Source organism: Oncorhynchus gorbuscha, linkage group LG15, assembly GCF_021184085.1.
Source record: "Oncorhynchus gorbuscha isolate QuinsamMale2020 ecotype Even-year linkage group LG15, OgorEven_v1.0, whole genome shotgun sequence".
NCBI classification, from domain to species: Eukaryota; Metazoa; Chordata; class Actinopteri; order Salmoniformes; family Salmonidae; genus Oncorhynchus; species Oncorhynchus gorbuscha.
In genome coordinates, this window is record NC_060187.1 from 25,498,194 (window position 1) to 25,518,844 (window position 20,651).

The following is a 20,651-nucleotide window of genomic DNA, read 5'->3' on the forward strand; positions in this document are numbered from 1 at the left end:
CTACCCTGCCAGCTAATGCCTGCAAGTGGCTACCCTAGTAGCTAATACCTTTGAGATCTCAGCCATAGAAAATACCTTTCAGTTAAATATTTTGGCTAAATAGAAAGACACACACACACACACACACACACACACACACACACACACACACACACACACACACACACACACACACACACACACACACACACACACACACACACACACACACACACACACACACACACACACACACACACTCTCTCTTTCCCTGGATAAATGAAATTCAAATGAATGTAAAATACTAATGACTCCTCTATCAATCCTAACCAATTAGCACATATTTCTGCTCAATATACAGTGGGGCAAAAAAGTATTTAGTCAGCCACCAATTGTGCAAGTTCTCCCACCTAAAAAGATGAGAGAGGCCTGTAATTTTCATCATAGGTACACATTGTAGGATTTTTAATGAATTTATTTGCAAATTATGGTGGAAAATAAGTATTTGGTCACGTACAAACAAGCAATATTTCTGGCTCTCACAGACCTGTAACTTCTTCTTTAAGAGGCTCCTCTGTCCTCCACTCATTACCTGTATTAATGGCACCTGTTTGAACTTGTTATCAGTTTAAAAGACACCTGTCCACAACCTCAAACAGTCATGAACCGTACATCCGATTGACTTGAAACTCAAAATGTATGTTATCACGTCTGTCTCTAGTACGTTTGAGAGAAGCTAAGCAGTATGTTGAAAGATTGAAGAGGAAATTACAACTATCTCAAATAAAATATTGTATCCTCAATTAAAGCCTAATAACTTTACTTCTCTACACTTTATCAACATAAAACTTGCATATAAAGTGTTTTGAATTGTTACATGGGGCTTTTACATGAGGATGTTTAACGCTTCCAGCGCCCCGTTTCATTGCTGCTTGCAGCTATACTTTCATTTATTTTGGGGGCAATGTTTCATTTAATTTTCACTTTATATGCTAACTAATATTAAGAAATCTTTCTTTCCTCAATACAAATTCAATGTCTTAATATATACTTACTAATGTTAATCAATCATTCTTTCCACAGTATGAATTCAAAGTGAAGAACATCAAAAAGAAGAAGGTCAACATCATTGTCTCAGTGGATGGAGTGAAGGTGGCACTCAGAAAAAAGTTAAAAGTGAGTTTTTTTTCTTTTATAACCTGTTATTATCTCTCAACCAGTTTCTTTCCATTAGAACTGTCCAGAGCTTAGGGGCATAGAGTGGATGGCTGTTGTGTTGTTTCTAACCAACCCCAGTCAAACTGTGCACTCAGCCATTGCTGAGAAGTGTCATATCCTGGGGTGGTGAGTGGGATTCATAAACTGTCACCAGCAGTGAGAGGGAGTGATGAGTGAATCTGTGCTCTGCTAAATATTGCTCCAGACAGGGTAGAGTTCAGTGAATCTGTGCCCTGCTAAATAACGCTTCAGGCAGGGTAAAGTGGCAGAGAAAAGTGAATCTGTGCCCTGCTAAATATTGTTCCAGACAGGTTAGAGTGGAGGAGAGGAGTGAATCTGTGCCCTGCTAAATAACGTTCCAGACAGGTTAGAGTGGAGGAGAGGAGTGAATCTGTGCCCTGCTAAATAACGTTCCAGACAGGTTAGAGTGGAGGAGAGGAGTGAATCTGTGCCCTGCTAAATAACGTTCCAGACAGGGTAGAGTGTAGGATGAGAGCAAATCCGTTCTATGCTATGCTAAATATACCCCCTGTTTTGCTCTCCATGTCATTTGTATAAAGCTTTCTTTATGGCAGTTTTACAGTGATTTGGGTTTATAATAAACCTTGACAGTAGTTCAACTGGGTTTACCTTGAGTGACCTCTCAGCTGTCTCTCAGTTTAACTACAGTATTAACATCAGTCCCTATTAAAGCTAGAAGTACACTTATAACCTCTGGTATGCAAACAAGCCTAAAGGTATATAAAGGCCACTGGTATTCAGCAGATGTCTTCTTCCTTCCTCAACCCTCCATTGTCTGGAGTCCTGTATGGAGATCTACTTTCTCTCCTCTCTCTATTCATTTTTTTTGTAAAGAGAGGACAGTACTAATGCACTAGACATGGCTCAAGGCAGTGACTGAAGGCTGAAGGCTACACTTAAGCTCGATAGGAATCTGTAATGCATTTAGCCTGTATAGGACCCTTTAACATGCCTTAACAACCTTTAACAATGGTGCGGAGGGCGAAGGGAGGCTACAGGGAGAAGGTATGTGGCCGGATATAAATATCCCCTAGATGCATTAGCTTCCCCCCTCCCTCCCTCCCTCCCTCCCTCCCTCCCTCCCTCCCTCCCTCCACAGTGATTACAGTCAGGCCTTAATTGAGTTGTTCTTAGTGGTCGTTTTCATTTGACCACTCTGAAGGGCAGTGAATGCGTGTGTTTGTGTGCGCATTCGTGAGTTCATTCTTGCGTGCATGTCCACTTTTTAACACTCTGAATGCCAATGGATGCTTCCATATCTGCAAGGATCCGTCAGCCTATTATGCAGCTGTCTATATCTGCTGTCCGTTGGTCAATCACTCATAAAGCCTCATCCACACATCCCAACCAACACAGATCTGTGAATGAAGGTTTATTTATGCAGTCAGTAGAGTGGGAGAATGAGACCTAGAATGAGGTATGGAGAAAAAACAATACATGAACACCAACAGCCAGACAGTCTTATATCCGAGTGATTCCAGTGTAGAAGGGATTTCCCTTTAGAGTCCACACATACCAAGGCCCTTTAGAGTCCACACAGACCAAGGCCCTTTAGAATCCACACAGACCAAGGCCCTTTAGAGTCCACACAGACCAAGGCCCTTAGGAGTCCACACAGACCAAGGCCCTTTAAGTCCACACAGACCAAGGCCCTTTAGACCAAGGTCCACACAGACCAAGGCCCTTTAGAATCCAGACAAGGCCCAGACCAAGGCCCTTTAGAGTCCACACAGACCAAGGCCCTTTAGAGTCCACACAGACCAAGGCCCCTTAGGGTCCACACAGATCAAGGCCCTTTTAGAGTCCACACAGACCAAGGCCCTTTAGGCCCTTTAGTCCACACAGACCAAGGCCCTTTAGAGTCCACACAGACCAAGGCCCCACACAGACCAAGGCCCCTTAGGGTCCACACAGATCAAGGCCCTTTAGAGTCCACACAGACCAAGGCCCTTTAGAGTCCACACAGACCAAGGCCCTTTAGAGTCCACACAGACCAAGGCCCTTTAGAGTCCACACAGACCAAGGCCCTTTAGAGTCCACACAGACCAAGGCCCCTTAGGGTCCACACAGACCAAGGCCCTTTAGAGTCCACACAGACCAAGGCCCTTTAGAGTCCACACAGACCAAGGCCCTTTAGAGTCCACACAGACCAAGGCCCTTTAGAGTCCACACAGACCAAGGCCGTTTAGAGCCCACACAGACCAAGGCCCTTTATGTGGAACTCTATGGGATCCTATGGATGGAGAGAACAGAGAAAGGAGGAAGAAGGCAGTGGTGTAAAGTACTTAAGTAAAAATACTTTAAAGTACTACTTAAGTCGTTTTTTGGGGTATCTGAATGTTTCTTTACTAATTATATAACTTTCACGTGTACTCCTCTACATTCCTAAAGAAAATATGTTCACTTTACTCTGATCCTTTTTCCTTAACACCAAAAAGTACTTGTTACATTCTGAATGCTCAGGAAGGACATAATTATGGTCCAATTTATGCACTTATGAATAATAATAACGTGTTATCATCCTTACTGTCTCTTATCTGGTGGACTCAATAAACACAAATACTACATTTGTAAATGAATTACGTCTGAGTGTTGGAGTGTGCCTCTGTCTGTCTGTAAAAATATATATAATGGTGCTCCATATTGACACATCCAGCCCAAAGCGGGAGGTTTACAAAAGACTTACTAATTGGAGCATGTTTTTAATTACATTTGAACCCAGATCGTTTTAGACTTTTACTCAAGTAGTATTTTAATGGATGACTTTTATTTGAGCAATTTTCTATTAAGGTATATTTACTTTTATTCAAGTATGAAAATGTAGTACTTATTCCACCACTGGAAGAAGGGAATAGAGAAAGGAGAAAATAATATGGGGAGGAAGACAAAGGGAATAGAGAGAGGAGAATATAATATGGGGAGGAAGACAAAGGGAATAGAGAGAGGAGAATATAATATGGGGAGGAAGACAAAGGGAATAGAGAGAGGAGAATATAATATGGGGAGGAAGACAAAGGGAATAGAGAGAGGAGAATATAATATGGGGAGGAAGACAAATGGAATAGAGAGAGGAGAAAATAATATGGGGAGGAAGACAAAGGGAATAGAGAGAGGAGAAAATAATATGGGGAGGAAGACAAATGGAATAGAGAGAGGAGAAAATAATATGGGGAGGAAGACAAAGGGAATAGAGAGAGGAGAAAATAATATGGGGAGGAAGACAAAGGGAATAGAGAGAGGAGAATATAATATGGGGAGGAAGACAAAGGGAATAGAGAGAGGAGAATATAATACGGGGAGGAAGACAAAGGGAATAGAGAGAGGAGAATATAATATGGGGAGGATGACAAAGGGAATAGAGAGAGGAGAATATAATATGGGGAGGAAGACAAAGGGAATAGAGAGAGGAGAATATAATATGGGGAGGAAGACAAAGGGAATAGAGAGAGGAGAAAATAATATGGGGAGGAAGACAAAGGGAATAGAGAGAGGAGAAAATAATATGGGGAGGATGACAAAGGGAATAGAGAGAGGAGAAAATAATATGGGGAGGAAGACAAAGGGAATAGAGAGAGGAGAATATAATATGGGGAGGAAGACAAAGGGAATAGAGAGAGGAGAATATAATATGGGGAGGAAGACAAAGGGAATAGAGAGAGGAGAAAATAATATGGGGAGGAAGACAAAGGGAATAGAGAGAGGAGAATATAATATGGGGAGGAAGACAAAGGGAATAGAGAGAGGAGAATATAATATGGGGAGGAAGACAAAGGGAATAGAGAGAGGAGAATATAATATGGGGAGGAAGACAAAGGGAATAGAGAGAGGAGAATATAATATGGGGAGGAAGACAAAGGGAATAGAGAGAGGAGAATATAATATGGGGAGGAAGACAAAGGGAATAGAGAGAGGAGAAAATAATATGGGGAGGAAGACAAAGGGAATAGAGAGAGGAGAAAATAATATGGGGGGGAGGAAGACAAAGGGAATAGAGAGAGGAGAATATAATATGGGGAGGAAGACAAAGGGAATAGAGAGAGGAGAATATAATATGGGGAGGAAGACAAAGGGAATAGAGAGAGGAGAATATAATATGGGGAGGATGACAAAGGGAATAGAGAGAGGAGAATATAATATGGGGAGGAAGACAAAGGGAATAGAGAGAGGAGAATATAATATGGGGAGGAAGACAAAGGGAATAGAGAGAGGAGAAAATAATATGGGGAGGATGACAAAGGGAATAGTGAGAGGAGAAAGAGGAGAATAGACGTAGTGATCGCAAGACTGAATGATAATTTATCTTGATACCCCCAGTAAAAGAAAGAGACACGCGCCTTGTACCCTGGTCAGTCCCCTTTAATAGATAGTAGATGCTTCTGCCAGATCCAGAATCTCTGGTTGAATTGTTCTAAACAGCTGGAGTGAACTGAACACAGCACAGAATGAAAGGTGTTGTGATTTTGAATGGGACTCTGTGGGTCTGTCTGCTTTGTCTCTCCGCCTGCTCTCTGGCCAAGACTGAAATGTCAACGCGTCCAGAGACCGCCTCATTTACATCTCACCAAATGGAGAGATGAAAGGAGGTATGAAAAGAGAGATGTTTGAGTTGAAATGGTGAAACGAAAAATCAATAGGAGGAATAATTCCAATCGCTCTCCTGTTGACATTTATATTCTCTCAGTAAACTTGGACAAAGCCCAGTGTAGAAAGAAAGAGAGATAATGAGAATGAATGAGGGATAGGGAACGGGAGAGGGAACGAGAAAAAGAGAGACAAAGAGAGGAGATAGAGAGGGAGACAAAGCTAGGGAATATGAGAGAAAGAGTGCAAGTGAGAAAAAGAGAGAGCAAGTGAAAAAGAGCAGCCAAAGCAAGACTGAGTGAGAAAGATGGGAAGAAAGGGAGCTAAATAAGGTACGTGAGAATGGGCGAAATAATTGCTTTATTCAGTGTGTGGATTGTGGATCGATTGGCTCTATTGAATCAATATCTCCAGAGTCCTTGGGCTCAACATCCAGTCCACCCTAGGTCATAGTTCATTACTGTGGCAATCAGAGACACAGTGGTGAATGGCAGTAGCCAGCGGGGTCAGCCTCATTTTAAAGTGTCTGGCGTGAACGTACTACACAGAGGTCCTGACCTCCTCTCACTCCATCTTAGCATCTCTCACACTCTCCTTACACACACAAACCTCTGGCTGACTGTCTGCGGCACACTCCTCACTGAACAATTTATTCTGTCTTTCCACAGAAGAAGGAGTGGACGTGGGATGAGAGTAAGATGATGGTGATGCAGGATCCCATTTACAGGTAACACTTCACCACCATCTTACAGCAGTTAATGTGGCCCATCAGAGAGCAGGACAGGTCAGGGCGGGACCTGAATGGTTTCCATAGTGACACACCAAGTGGATTAGCATCTCATTGGATCCAGATGGGCTGGGTCAGCCCATTCTGACCCTGGGACACACACACACACAAAATGACACACATACCCTGCAGCTCTTCTGGGTGGTTCAGACCAGTCCAAGACATGACCATGGAGGGGGAAGTGAGTTTTCATTTCACAAACGATTGCCCACAGCTAATTCCTTGTGTTATACTAAAAGCCTAGCTGTGTTGCACAGTATACAATTATATATATTGTGTGTGTGTGTAGGTGTGTCTATGTGTGTGTTAGGCTGGTTTAGATATGGTTGATGGTAATGAATGGCCCAGTGACCAGAATGAGCAGTTAAACGCTGCTGGGTTAATTGGCTGACTATGGTGGTTTAGTGATGGAGAGTATGCATCTGTAGACGCTTTATTGATTTTAATGATTCATCACACACACACACACACACACACACACACACACACACACACACACACACACACACACACACACACACACACACACACACACACACACACACACACACACACACACACACACACACACAGGACTTTGGTGATGGATATTGTCCAGGTAATCCGTTATTGATTTTAATGACTGAATCTGTGTATAAAATATTATGTATAATCTAATTAAACGTTTAATGTTGAGGGAAAGGTTGTTGTCCTGGCACCACACGGCCAGGTCTATGACCTCCTCCCTGTAGGCTGTGTCATCGTTGTTGGTGACCAGGCCTACCACTGTTGTGTCTTCGGCAAACTTGATGATGGTGTTGGAGTTGTGCCTGGCCATGCAGTCATGAGTGAACAGGGAGTACGGAGGGGACTGAGCACACACCCCTGAGGGACCCCCGTGTTTAGGATCAGCGTGGCGGATGTGTTGTTACCTACCCTTACCACCTGGGGACGGCCCGTCAGGAAGTTCAGGATCCAAATCAAACTTTATTTGCCACATGCGCCGAATACAACAAGTGTACATTTACATTTACATTTAAGACATTTAGCAGACGCTCTTACAAGCCCTTAGCCAACAGTGCAGTTCAAGAAGTAGAAAGTATTTGCCAAGTAGGCTAAAATAAAAAGTAATAATAAAAAGTAACACAATAAGAATAACAATAGCGAAGCTATATACAGGGGGCACCGGTACCGAGTCAGTGTGCAAGGGTACAGGCTTGTCCAGTTGTAGAGGTTAGTTCCAGGGTCCTTAGCTTAGTGATGAGCTTTGAGGTCACTATGGTGTTGAACGCTGAACTGTAGTCCATGTGTATGAGCAACAGATGCAAATCTGTATTCCCAGTCATGTGAAATCCATAGATTATGACCTAATTAATTTCTTTATATTTCTTTATGTAACTCAGTGAAATCTTTGAATTGTTGCATGTTGCATTTATATTTTTGTTCAGTATTGTTGGAGGGCATGGAGGTACGATATGGCGGGCCAGGGCCCCTAAGGCCTGCCCATAATGCCAGCCCTGCCCCTTTAACTCAAAGACTTTGTGAAAGATAATTTCTCGCAACCTTGTAGGAAGTTCCTCCGTACGCTGCGGCAGCCAGCAGCATCTTGGCAGCAGGGTGTGGGTGTGTGTTTCTTTCAGCTGGGATAATAAGAGTCTGTGGTATTAGTCCAAATCACAAGATTACCTCTGAGGAAATGGACCAGGCCGTTGCTGGCTGGAGATTGATGTGTGTGTGCGCACACATGTGTATGTGATAGAAGTGCAGAGAGGGGGCTCAAAATTTGAGGCAGCAGGTTCAGGCCCCTGAACACACATACACATACGCACGTGCTCACACACACTGTAGTGGAGGGATTTGGAGGCTCAGACAGATTTGATGAGAAATTAGATAAATACAGTGCAGTGTCTGAAGCATTAATCACTTATACACACACACACACACACACACACACACACACACACACACACACACACACACACACACACACACACACACACACACACACACACACACACACACACACACACACACACACACACACACACACACACACACACACACACACACACACACACTGTAAAACCAATGGAGGGTGAATGACAAAGCTAGCAAGGAACATTTGTAATTCCAGTACTGTAAATCAGTAGAGTAATGCTGGTGTCTCTTCCGTGAGACTGGACAACAGACAGACTATCTAGTTAGAACCCCGTGATTCAGCCCTGCCTTCACACACACAAACACATATGCACTGAGTATTAATTAATGAGTATTCAACATTAAGAACACCTAGTATTGAGTTGCACTCCCCCCTTTTGTCCTCAGAACAGCCTAAATTGATCGGGGCATGGACTCTACAAGGTGTCGAAAGCGTTCCTCTACAAGGTGTCGAAAGCGTTCCACAGGGATGCTGGCCCATGTTGACTCCATTTCTTCCCACAGTTGTGTTATAGTTGGCTGGCTGTTGAGTATGAAAAGCCCAGCAGCGATGCAGTTCTCGACACAAACCGGTGCGGATGGCACCTATTACCATACCCTGTTCAAAGGCGCTTACATTTTCTGTCTTGCCTATTCACCCTCTGAATGGCACACATTCCATGTCTCAATTGTCTCAAGGCTTAAAATGATTATTTCACCTGTCTCCTCCCCTTCATCTACACTGATTGAAGTGGATTTAACAAGTGACATCAATAAGGGATCATAGCTTCCACCTGGATTCATCTGGTCAGTCTAAGTCATGGAAAGAGCAGGTGTTCTTAATGTTTGTATACTAAGTGTATATACACACATACTGTATATACACCTGCTGTCAACAGAGGGGGCTCCCTGGCCTCATCAGAGATGTATTTAGTAGCAGCTAGCGCAGCCTGCCTCAGGGCTACAGAGGAGAGCACAGTGGGATTTGTTATTCTGTCAGGAAGATTGAAGCTGCAAGCTGTTTTTAGAACATGGAACTTGTTTGTTCTCCTGTTGTTAGGAAGGATCCCAAATCCCTTGTCAAAGTTTGGTGTATGAGTTTGTATGTGGGATAGGATCTGGCCCAGTGTGTGTTTCCTCATGTACCTCTCCCTATGGGGATACCTGCCAATACTTCCTCAGCAATTACGCTGATGAGGGTCACTCACACACACACACACACACACACACACACACAGCAAGCATGCAACATCAAGATGGTGATTAGTAGTATGTGACCTGTTTCAGGAAGCTAGGTGTATGTCGCACGTCACTACTTCACAGAAGAGGCATTTGTGACCGACCGGCTCGTTGTAGCAAAATTTGAAATTGTGTTTTTCACATTAGATAAAAGTAGAGACTCAGGGCTAGAAAATTGTAAATTATGCACTACAGTTAGGAACAATGGGAAGGTAATTCTGCTTTGAAAGTTGATAAACTTGTAACCTTACTTTTGAGAAAATGGCCTTTGAATATTTTGAGAGCACTTCTTTGTCTACACCCATTCAGCATCATTCACACCCTCTTAAACTATAGCCCCGCCCATAAACTCAGAATATTGTCAGATTGTCTGTTCGTATATTTAGAGCGTTTCGCTCTTGGAGCGTTCAGAGCACACACTGGATGCTCTGGCCGAGGAGTAGGGTAGATCCGATTGTTCTGTCCTAACAACAGCAGTCAAGCTAACTGGCCAACGTTGGCTAGCTTGCTATATACTTCCAGACACAAATGAGAGAACAGCTCACTCTGACCATTTACTCGCCCTAGCAGAGCTGGTTGGGCTATTTTTATGTTATCCAGATCATTGGTGACTGCAACTGTGCTGCTGCCAACAATTTAATTACGCTTTTTGCCGACGTTTACTGATATTGGCCATATTCAACGGGTGTTGAGAGTTGGTAATTATGAACGCTCAGTTATTCTGCACTCTGGCACACTCAGATGAGAGTGCTCTGAAATCGGAGGAGACAGTCAGAGCGAATTTACCAGCTACGTATATCAACAGTTGTCACATTGACATCACGAACATTCTATTGAAATGGTTACTTGCATAGTGGAGTCTTTTGTTAAGACAAAAGCTAGACAAAAACTAAACAGTGCAGTGCCCTCCACAAATATTGGCACCCTTGGTAAATATGACCAAAACGTGCTGTGTTAATAAATCTAACCTTTATTAAAGTAAAATTATTGAAAGGAGAAAAAAATGTTTTATCATAAAACAAATAATTTTCTCAGCTATATGTGTGCCACAATTATTGGCACCCCTTCAGTCAATACTTAGTGCAACCTCCCTTTGCTAAGATAACAGCTCTTCTCTTGTAATGTGTAATGAGGTTGGAGAACACATGACAAGGGATCTGAGACCATTCCTCCATACAGAATCTCTCCAGATCCTTAAGATTCTGAGGTCCATGCTTGTGGACTCTCCTCTTAAGCTCATTCCAATGGTTTTCTATGGGGTTTAGGTCAGGGGACTGGGATGGCCGTGGCAAAACCTTGATTCTGTGGTCAGTGAACCATTTTTGTGTTGATTTTGAGATGTGCTTTGGATCATTGTCCTGCTGGAAGTACCAACCACGGCCCAGTTTAAGCTTCCTAGCAGAGGCCGTCAGATTTTATTTGATATAGTGTGTATTTACCAGAGACGGTAATGTGAAGAACAACATGACCTGCACCAAAATCAGATTAGGACAGAAAGTAAAGCGGTAAGGTCCATTACGGCGTCCCGGCAAAATAAAATGTGGGGCTACGCCGTACCAGTAAAACGTGAGCCTTTAATACAAATAACAATTAATACAACATGGCCAAAAAACTATAGGCTATAACTATATTATTTAACATTAATGCATGTTATCCGCATGAGAAAATTGAGAATTCACTAGAAACCGGGTGCTATACGCTCCAAATTACGTTGTTGTTTGAAGAGAACACATTTTGTCAAGACGGGGAGTGGCCGAGACTCTTGCGGACAAGGCGGAAATTAGTGGCTGAGACCGAGGCGCGTGTGGACAACAAGTGGATGCATCAATTCAGGCTAAAAGTGTAGGTCTAATGACAATCGCAGAATGTCATTGCAATACGCGTAGGTGTTTGTAGCATATGTCTCTTTCCATTCATCAAAATACAGGTGCGAAGTGCACTGTTGGGGTTTAGTGCTAAAATTATTTTGTGAGGGGACGAATGTGCGCAGGTAGCCGTGCGCTGGTAGCCTACACAAGTGTCTTGGTGAAGTGATTGTTTGACAATCAGATGAAAACATGACTGGTTGTGTTTATGCCATATTAAAAGGCATAGCCGGCATTTCCATAAGGCTAGGGGAAGCCAAGCTTTCCCTACAATAAATTGAATTAGATTGCAAACATTATATAGCCTAATTAGCTTACTCCTGTCTATAAGGAAATTAATATAATCAATTATGACAGCGTGCGTTGCAAATACCAAATAGATGATTGTTGCGACTGTCAGTGAAAAGCAGAGAGACCCAACCAGGCATATCGCAATGTGTAAAAATACAATTGCGGAAAAACTGTTCGGAAATCAAATGGCTATTGCTGTAAAGAGATGACAATGAAAATACTTAAATCTGTCTTAACTTAGTTGAGCGAACAGTAGTCTATATTGTTGGCACCAGAGGAAAACATTGGCCATATCCCTGGTGAGTGTGTATATTCACTGTCTTTATCATTGGGTCACTTTTGTTTGTTTTTGGACAATAATTTCCTCCTCCAGGTTAGATGGACGTCATATTTTATGTGTTTCCCCTTTTTGTTGACCAATTATATGGATCAGACAACATTGTTTTTATTGATCTGTTTGTCAGTGTCAGCAGAGTAGGCTTCTACCATGCCCAGAAACCTGCTCCTCTTATTCTCTGTCCCCAACGCTCTAGGCGACCAGTTTTGATAGCCTTCAGCCGCACCCTCATACTACTCCTTCTCTGCCCCGCGGGTGATGTGGAGGTAAACCCAGGCCCTGCATGTCCCCAGGCACCCTCATTTGTTTACTTCTGTGATCGAAAAAGCCTTGGTTTCATGCATGACAACATCAGAAGCCTCCTCCCTAAGTTTGTTTTACTCACTGCTCTAGCACACTCTGCTAACCCTGATGTCCTTGCCGTGTCTGAATCCTGGCTCAGGAAGGCCACCAAAAATTCAGAGATTTCCATTCCCAACTATAACATCTTCCGTCAAGATAGAACTGCCAAAGGGGGAGGAGTTGCAGTCTACTGCAGAGATAGCCTGCAAAGTAATGTCATACTTTCCAGGTCCATACCCAAACAGTTCGAACTACTAATTTTGAAAATTACTCTCTCCAGAAATAAGTCTCTCACTGTTGCCGGAGGGCATGCTGTCCGGTCCTCTGGCAGTCTCTATGCGGGTGCCACAGGGTTCAATTCTCGGGCCGACTCTTTTCTCTGTATATATCAATGATGTTGCTCTTGCTGCGGGCGATTCCCTGATCCACCTCTACGCAGACGACACCATTCTATATACTTTCGGCCCGACATTGGACACTGTGCTATCTAACCTCCAAACGAGCTTCAATGCCATACAACACTCCTTCCGTGGCCTCCAACTGCTCTTAAACGCTAGTAAAACCAAATGCATGCTTTTCAACCGATCGCTGCCTGCACCCGCATGCCCGACTAGCATCACCACCCTGGATGGTTCCGACCTTGAATATGTGGACATATATAAGTACCTAGGTGTCTGGCTCGACTGCAAACTCTCCTTCCAGACTCATATCAAACATCTCCAATCGAAAATCAAATCAAGAATCGGCTTTCTATTCCGCAACAAAGCCTCCTTCACTCACGCCGCCAAGCTTACCCTAGTAAAACTGACAATCCTACCGATCCTCGACTTCGGCAATGTCATCTACAAAATGGCTTCCAACACTCTACTCAGCAAACTGGATGCAGTCTATCACAGTGCCATCCGTTTTGTCACTAAAGCACCTTATACCACCCACCACTGCGACTTGTATGCTCTAGTCGGCTGGCCCTCGCTACATATTCGTCGCCAGACCCACTGGCTCCAGGTCATCTACAAGTCCATGCTAGGTAAAGCTCCGCCTTATCTCAGTTCACTGGTCACGATGGCAACACCCATCCGTAGCACACGCTCCAGCAGGTGTATCTCACTGATCATCCCTAAAGCCAACACCTCATTTGGCCACCTTTCGTTCCAGTACTCTGCTGCCTGTGACTGGAACGAATTGCAAAAATCGCTGAAGTTGGAGACTTTTATCTCCCTCACCAACTTCAAACATCAGCTATCTGAGCAGCTAACCGATCGCTGCTGCTGTACATAGTCTATTGGTAAATAGAAATAGCCGAATCCACTAATTTGAAGGGGTGTTCATACTTTTATACATATAGTGTATCAAACTCAGCTCTACTGACCAGCTACTCTGATGTACTCAAGGATAGACTCATGTACACACAGAGAAACACACACAATTTGTACACACAGTCGACAGGGGCAGGATATATACTTCTAGAACAGAAATAGAAATAGCCATCATCATCTGTCACTCCTCTGACATAGAGGTTTCTATTTGATCCTGCTCCTGGACTTCATTCTCTTCAAAACATTTAAAAGCGTCTGCCAAATATAGACTGCTAGTCTTCATAGCTCTCATTCAGTCTCTCTCTCTCGCTCTCTCTCTCTCTTGCTCTCTCAACAAATAGCAGAAAAAGCATCAGCCCCTTCATAGCCTTTTGACTGACCGACCGTGTGTGTGTCCATTAGGATCTGGTCCACTGTGTGAATGCGTCCTCATGTACCTCTCCCAATGGGTATATCTGGCAATACGTCCTCAGCAATTACACTGATGAGTGTGTACACACACGCATACGGTTTTGTTATTGTAGAAGTGGCGTGAACACACCCTGATAACAGCGGTGGGAAGGGCGGTGTAGATGAAAATCTCATTAAAGCTTTGATTATTCTCACACACAGTCACACTGACCTAGTCTGCTGAAAAAAACAGTGTGTGAAGAGTAACTTGGTGTGCTGTTTACAGTAGTAAGCATGTTTGCAAACAAGTGAACGTTTCACATGTTCATTCATATTCATACATTATTAGGTCAGAGTAAATCAATAAAGGTAAATATTTTTATTTTATTTTTATTTCACCTTTATTTAACCATGTAGGCTAGTTGAGAACAAGTTCTCATTTGCAACTGCGACCTGGTCAAGATAAAGCATAGCAGTGTGAGCAGACAACACAGAGTTACACATGGAGTAAACAATTAATATATATATATTAATAAACGGAAACCTTTCACGAAGAACTTTGCTGAAATGAGATGTGTGTGTATAAATACTCGTAAATAGTGTGTGTACAGCATGCTCCAGTGCTATTAATTCCACCGTGATTATTTAATCAAGATAATCTCACCGTTTAATCTTGTTAACAGTATATAAACAAACTCTGTCTGCTACATTTACATACACTCTCTCTCTTATCCCAACTCAGAGGCTTACAGTACAGTATCAGGGTAAAATGTCCAGACGTTCACCCCCAGGGACCACAAATGGTGTCAGAGGGTGTTAACCTCTCTAGGGGGTGTGGTCCCACCTGGCCAACATCCGGTGAAATTGCAGAGCGCCAAATTCAAAAACAGAAATACTCATAATACAAATTCAAAAAACATATACAAGTGTTACACATCAGTTTAAAGATCAACTGCTTGTTAATCTAACAGTTGTGTCAGATTTCAAAAAGGCTTTACGGCGAAAGCATACCATGAGATTATCCGAGGACAGAGACCAGCACACAAAACATTACAAACAGTTACCAGCCAAGCAGAGGTGTAACAAAAGTCCGAAATAGCGATAAAATGAATCACTTACCTTTGATGATCTTCATATGGTTGCACTCACAAGACTCCCAGTTACCCAATAAATGTTTGTTTTGTTCGATAAAGTCCTTCTTTATATCCAAAAACCTCAATTGTGTTGGTTCGTTTTGTTCAGACATCCAATGGCTCCAAGGCGGTCAAAACAGGCAGATAATAATGAACAATATTTCAACAGGACAATAGCTTCGTCAATATAAAAGAAAAACAAGAAAGGCGTGCTCTCTGTCGTGCGCAGTAAACAGCTCTGGGACACTGTAGGGTCCACTCATTCAGAGTGGTCTTACTCTCTAATTTTTCAGAATACAAGCCTGAAACTATTTCTAAAGACTGTTGACATCTAGTGGAAGCCATAGGAAGTGCAATCTGGGTCCTAAGTCATTGGATACTGTAAAGGCAGTCAATGTAAATTACAAACATTTAAAAGATCCCACTTCCTGGATGGATTTTTCTCAGGTTTTCGCCTGCCATATCAGTTCTGTTATACCCACATACATTATTTTTGACAGTTTTGGAAACTGTAGAGTGTTTTCTATGATGATATGCAAATTATATGCATATCCAAGCTTCTGGGCCTGAGTAACAGGCAGTTTACTTTGGGCACGCTTTTCATCCGGAGGTGAAAATAGTGCCCCCTACCCTAGTGAGGTTAACAGAGGACGCTAGTAACATCGTCAATCAGGGGTAGCTATTGGCAGACACGGGCCAGTCATATCATCCAATCATGCAGCATATTGATCCTCGGTTAGTTTTAAAAAGTATTGTTGTTTAGAGGAGAGTACCATGTGTTTCATAAACTATTGCTCTCAATCTGCACTAGAGTATCATTTGGAGCAGTAAAAGAGAGCTGTGAAATATGGCTGTGATTATATCTAAAAATCACTATAACTAATAAACTGTAAAAGGGCCACTAGTCCATAAACATAACAGCCCGGTTTCACTTACCTAACATAGTTTATGGTATCTCTTTTATACCGAATGGAATAGCCAGTTAGTTGTTTAGTGTAGTTGGATTCCCTCTCTCCCTCCCCCCTCTGCATCAGCAAAGCTCCATGGCTGACCTTGGGGTTGCTCTCAAAGCACTGACTACTCTACAGCCAGCCAGTCTCATCTACAGAAGCTGTCTGGGGGTTTGGGGCTAGAGGATGTCATGTCTGACACACAGGCCCTTTACTTGTTATCTGACTCTTTTACGGGAGAGAGAGAAAAAATGTAGTTGAGCAGCAGGGGAAAATGGAGCTCCACACACACCAACAGAAACACACACACAATTTACTGTAAGTCGTGGTGCTTTGCAGGATCTCTAGAGATCATGTGACCTTCATCTGATATCAGTAGATGTAAGGAGAGATAAAGGAAGAGCTATGTAATAGGATATGATAAGACTGGCCACATTGTTATGTGTATTACAGAGGATATGAGGGGAGTGGAGCTGGTTTTGAGCGAGGAGCGGAGCGGGCATCAATTGTCTGGAGTGTGGAGCAGATTCAAAGAATTTAGGAGAGTTAGCCTTCTCCCCTGCTCCAACTTCGCTCTGGTACCGCTCAGCCACGAACTCTGGCCATGCTCTGCCCATCATTTTCTTTTTCTTTCTTTTTCTTTACTGTTCTCTTAATTAGGCCTATTCTGTTGTATGTATTTAGGCAACGCCACCACTAATGGTCCCGTGAGGCTCAGTTGGTAGACTATGGCACTTGCAACGCCAGGGTTGTGGGTTCAACTCCCACAGGGGACCAGTATGGCGAAAGAAAAGTATGAAATGTATGCACTCACTACATTAAGAGTGTTTGCTGTATGACATACTGTACGTGTGATGTTGATATGAGTTGACCAAGAAATAGGTAAAACAGCCTGTGTAGTTGATGGAAGACAATGAATGCAGCATCAACGGAGACATTTTGGTTTCTAAATAGGCTATTGTTTAAAAAAAGAGGAGTCTAAGTTTGTGATGATGCTGAAGTTGTCAATCAACTGTAAAATCTGAGCGTAACAGAACCAGTTACAACTGAAGTATCTGACCATTAATAGATGAGAGAATTATCTTATTTTTTCCACAGTGGCCACAAAGCCTATTACCTAGTGCATTCAAAAATGATTCAGACCCCTTGACTTTTTCCACATTTTACATTACAGCCTTATTCTGAAATGGATGAAATACTTTCCCACCACTTATCAATCTACACACAATACCCCATAATGACAAAGCAAAACCAGTTTTTTTTTATTCTTCCTAATGTATTAAAAATGAAAAACAGAAATACATAAGTATTTAGACCCTTTGCTATGGGATGCGAAATTGAATTCAAGTGCATGCTGTTTCCGTTGATCATCCTTGATATCTTTCTTCAACTTGATTGGAGTCCACCTGTGGTAAATTAAATTGATTGGACATAATTTGTAAAGGCACACACCTGTCTATTTATGGTCCCACAGTTGACAGTGCATGTCAGAGCAAAAACCAAGCCATGAGGACGAAGGAATTGTCCCTAGAGCTCCAAGACAGGATTGTGTTGAGGCACAGATCTGGGGAAGAGTACCAAAAAATGTCTGCAGCGTTGAAGGTCCCCAAGAACACAGTGGCCTCCATCATTCTTAATTGGAAAAAGTTTGGAACCACCAAGACTCTTCATAGAGCTGGCCGCCCGGCCAAACTGAGCACTCAGGGGAGAACGGCCTTGGTCAGGGAGGTGACCAAGAACCCGATGGTCACTCTGAATGAGCTCCAGAGTTTCTTTGTGGAGATGAGAGAACCTTCCAGGAGGAAAACTATCTCTGCAGCACTCCACCAATCAGGCCTTTATGATAGAGTGGCCAGATAGAAGCCACTCCTCAGTAAATACCATATGGGACTCCCAATCACAGCCAGTTGTGATACAGCCTGGAATCAAACTAGGGTCTGTAGTGACACCTCTAAGACTGAGATGCAGTGCCTTAGACTGCTGTGCCACTCGGGAACGTAAGTACTTTACACCACTGATAACAATCAGTGAATAGATACAAAGTTCCATCTTGAGTTGATGGGTAGGCTACAGTCTGGGATCAATTATTGAAACATTGATTCTATTCCTGGATAATATCATGTATAAATGTACACCAAGGTCATTCTTTGTCATGCTGAGCAGGATCAGATGGTGACAGGGGTCTCAACCGGGTCAGGCAACCAGGGAAGACAAGTCTATGACGGCATAGAGGTGAACTTTTGCAGATAGGACACTTTATTCTCTCTGTGCAGCAAACAAGATATAAACTATTTTAAGGGAGACTGACAAACCTCTACAGTTGATTTCTAAACTGTATCAAGGGTTGATAGAGGCTTTTCCCAATGACAAAACATGCCAAAGAAAAATGTTAGGAAGACCTGGGAGACACTATAGGTGATGATGAATGGATACAGATACTTTTGTATAAACAGTGTGTGTGGACACCCCTTCAAATTAGTGGATTCGGCTATTTCAGCCACACCCATTGCTGACAGGTGTATGAAATTGAGCACACAGCCATGCGATCTCCATAGACAAACATTGGCAGTAGAATGGCCTTACTGAAGAGCTCGTGACTTTCAACGTGGCACCATAATAGGATGCCACCTTTCCAACAAGTCAGTTCATCACATTTCTGACCTGCCAGAGCTGCCCTGGTCAACTTTAAGTGCTGTTATTGTGAAGTGGAAACATCTAGGAGCAACATTGGCTCAGCCGCAAAGTGGTAGGCCACACATGCTAACAGAACAGTACCGCCGAGTGCTGAAGCGTATAGCGTATACGACTCGTGGTGTAATTGGGATACCATACTGGAACTCAAGTCCTTTTGTTCACCAAACCTAGAATGCCTCACAATCAAATGCCAACCATATTATCTTCTAAGATAATTTTCTTCTGAGATAGTCACGACCGTGTATATCCCCCCTTAAGCCGATACCACGACGGCCCTCAAGGAACACTGGACTTTATGGAAACTGGAAACCACATAGGCTGCGTTTATTATAGCTGGGGATTTTAACAAAGCAAATTTGAGGACAGGCTACCTAAATTCTACCAACATATTAACTGTAGTACTCGCGCTGCTAAAACACTGGACCACTGTTACTCCAACTTCAGGGATGCATACAAGACCCTCCCCGGCCGTCCTTTCGGCAAATCTGACCATGACTCCATTTTGCTCCTCCCTTCCTATAGGCAGAAACTCAAACAGGACTGTGCTAAGGACAATCCAACGCTGGTCTGACCAATCGGAATCCACACATCAAGATTGTTTTGATCACGCGGACTGGGATAAGTTACGGGTAGCCTCAGAGAATAACATTGACGTATAAACTGATACGGTTACTGAGTTTATCAGTGCATAGGAGATGTTGTACCCTAACCAGAAACTGTGGATAGATGGCAGCATTCGCGCAAAACTGAAAATGCAAACCATCGCATTTTAAAAATGGCAAGGTGACTGGGAATATGGCAGAATACAAACAGTGTAGTTATTCCCTCCGCAAGGCAATCAAACAGGCAAAACGTCAGTATAGAGACAAAGTGGATTCGCAATTCAACGGCTCAGACACGAGACGTATGTGGCAGGGTCTACAGACAAGCACAGACTAAAAAAGGAAAACCAGCCATGTCGTGGACACCGTCTTGCTTCATGATAAGCTAAACACCTTCTTTGCCCGCTTTGAAGACAACACAGTGCCAATGATGCTGCCCGCTACCAAGGACTGTGGGCTCTCCTTCTCTGTGGCATGACTATGACATTTAAGCGTGTTAAACCTCGCAGGGTTGCCGGCCCAGACGGCATCCCTCGCCGCGTCCTCAAAGCATGTGCAGATCAGCTAGCTGGTGTGTTTACGGACATATTCAATCTCTCCATATCCCAGCCTGCTGTCCCAAAATGCTTCAAGATGGCCACCATTGTTCCTGTACCCAAGAAAGCAAAGGTAACTGCACTAAATGACTATCGCCCCGTAGCACTCACCTTTGTCATCACGAAGTGTTTGGAAAGACTAGTCAAGGATATCACCTCTACCTTATCACCTCTGCCTTACCTGTCACTCTAGACCCACTTCAATTTGCCTACAATCGCCGTTACACTGCCCACTGCCCTATCCCATCTGGACAAGAGGAATACCTATGTAAGAATGCTGTGCATTGACTATATCTCAACATTCAACACCATAGTACCCTCCAAGCTCATCATTAAGCTAGAGGCCCTGGATCTGAACCCCACCCTGTGCAACTGGGTCCTGGACTTCTTGATGGGCCGACCCAGGTGGTGAAG

The 20,651-nt window shown here is 43.2% G+C and overlaps 1 protein-coding gene across 1 annotated transcript in view; it reads left to right on the forward strand.

Annotated features, from left to right (window-relative positions):
• LOC123996796 (carboxyl-terminal PDZ ligand of neuronal nitric oxide synthase protein-like) overlaps nucleotides 1–20,651 on the forward strand; it is a 187,309-nt gene that overhangs the window by 82,070 nt on the left and 84,588 nt on the right. The window contains exons 3-4 of the mRNA XM_046300497.1: nucleotides 1,063–1,155; nucleotides 6,468–6,526. Of these exons, the coding sequence (XP_046156453.1) occupies nucleotides 1,063–1,155; nucleotides 6,468–6,526 (152 nt within the window). The remainder of the gene's footprint in view (nucleotides 1–1,062; nucleotides 1,156–6,467; nucleotides 6,527–20,651) is intronic.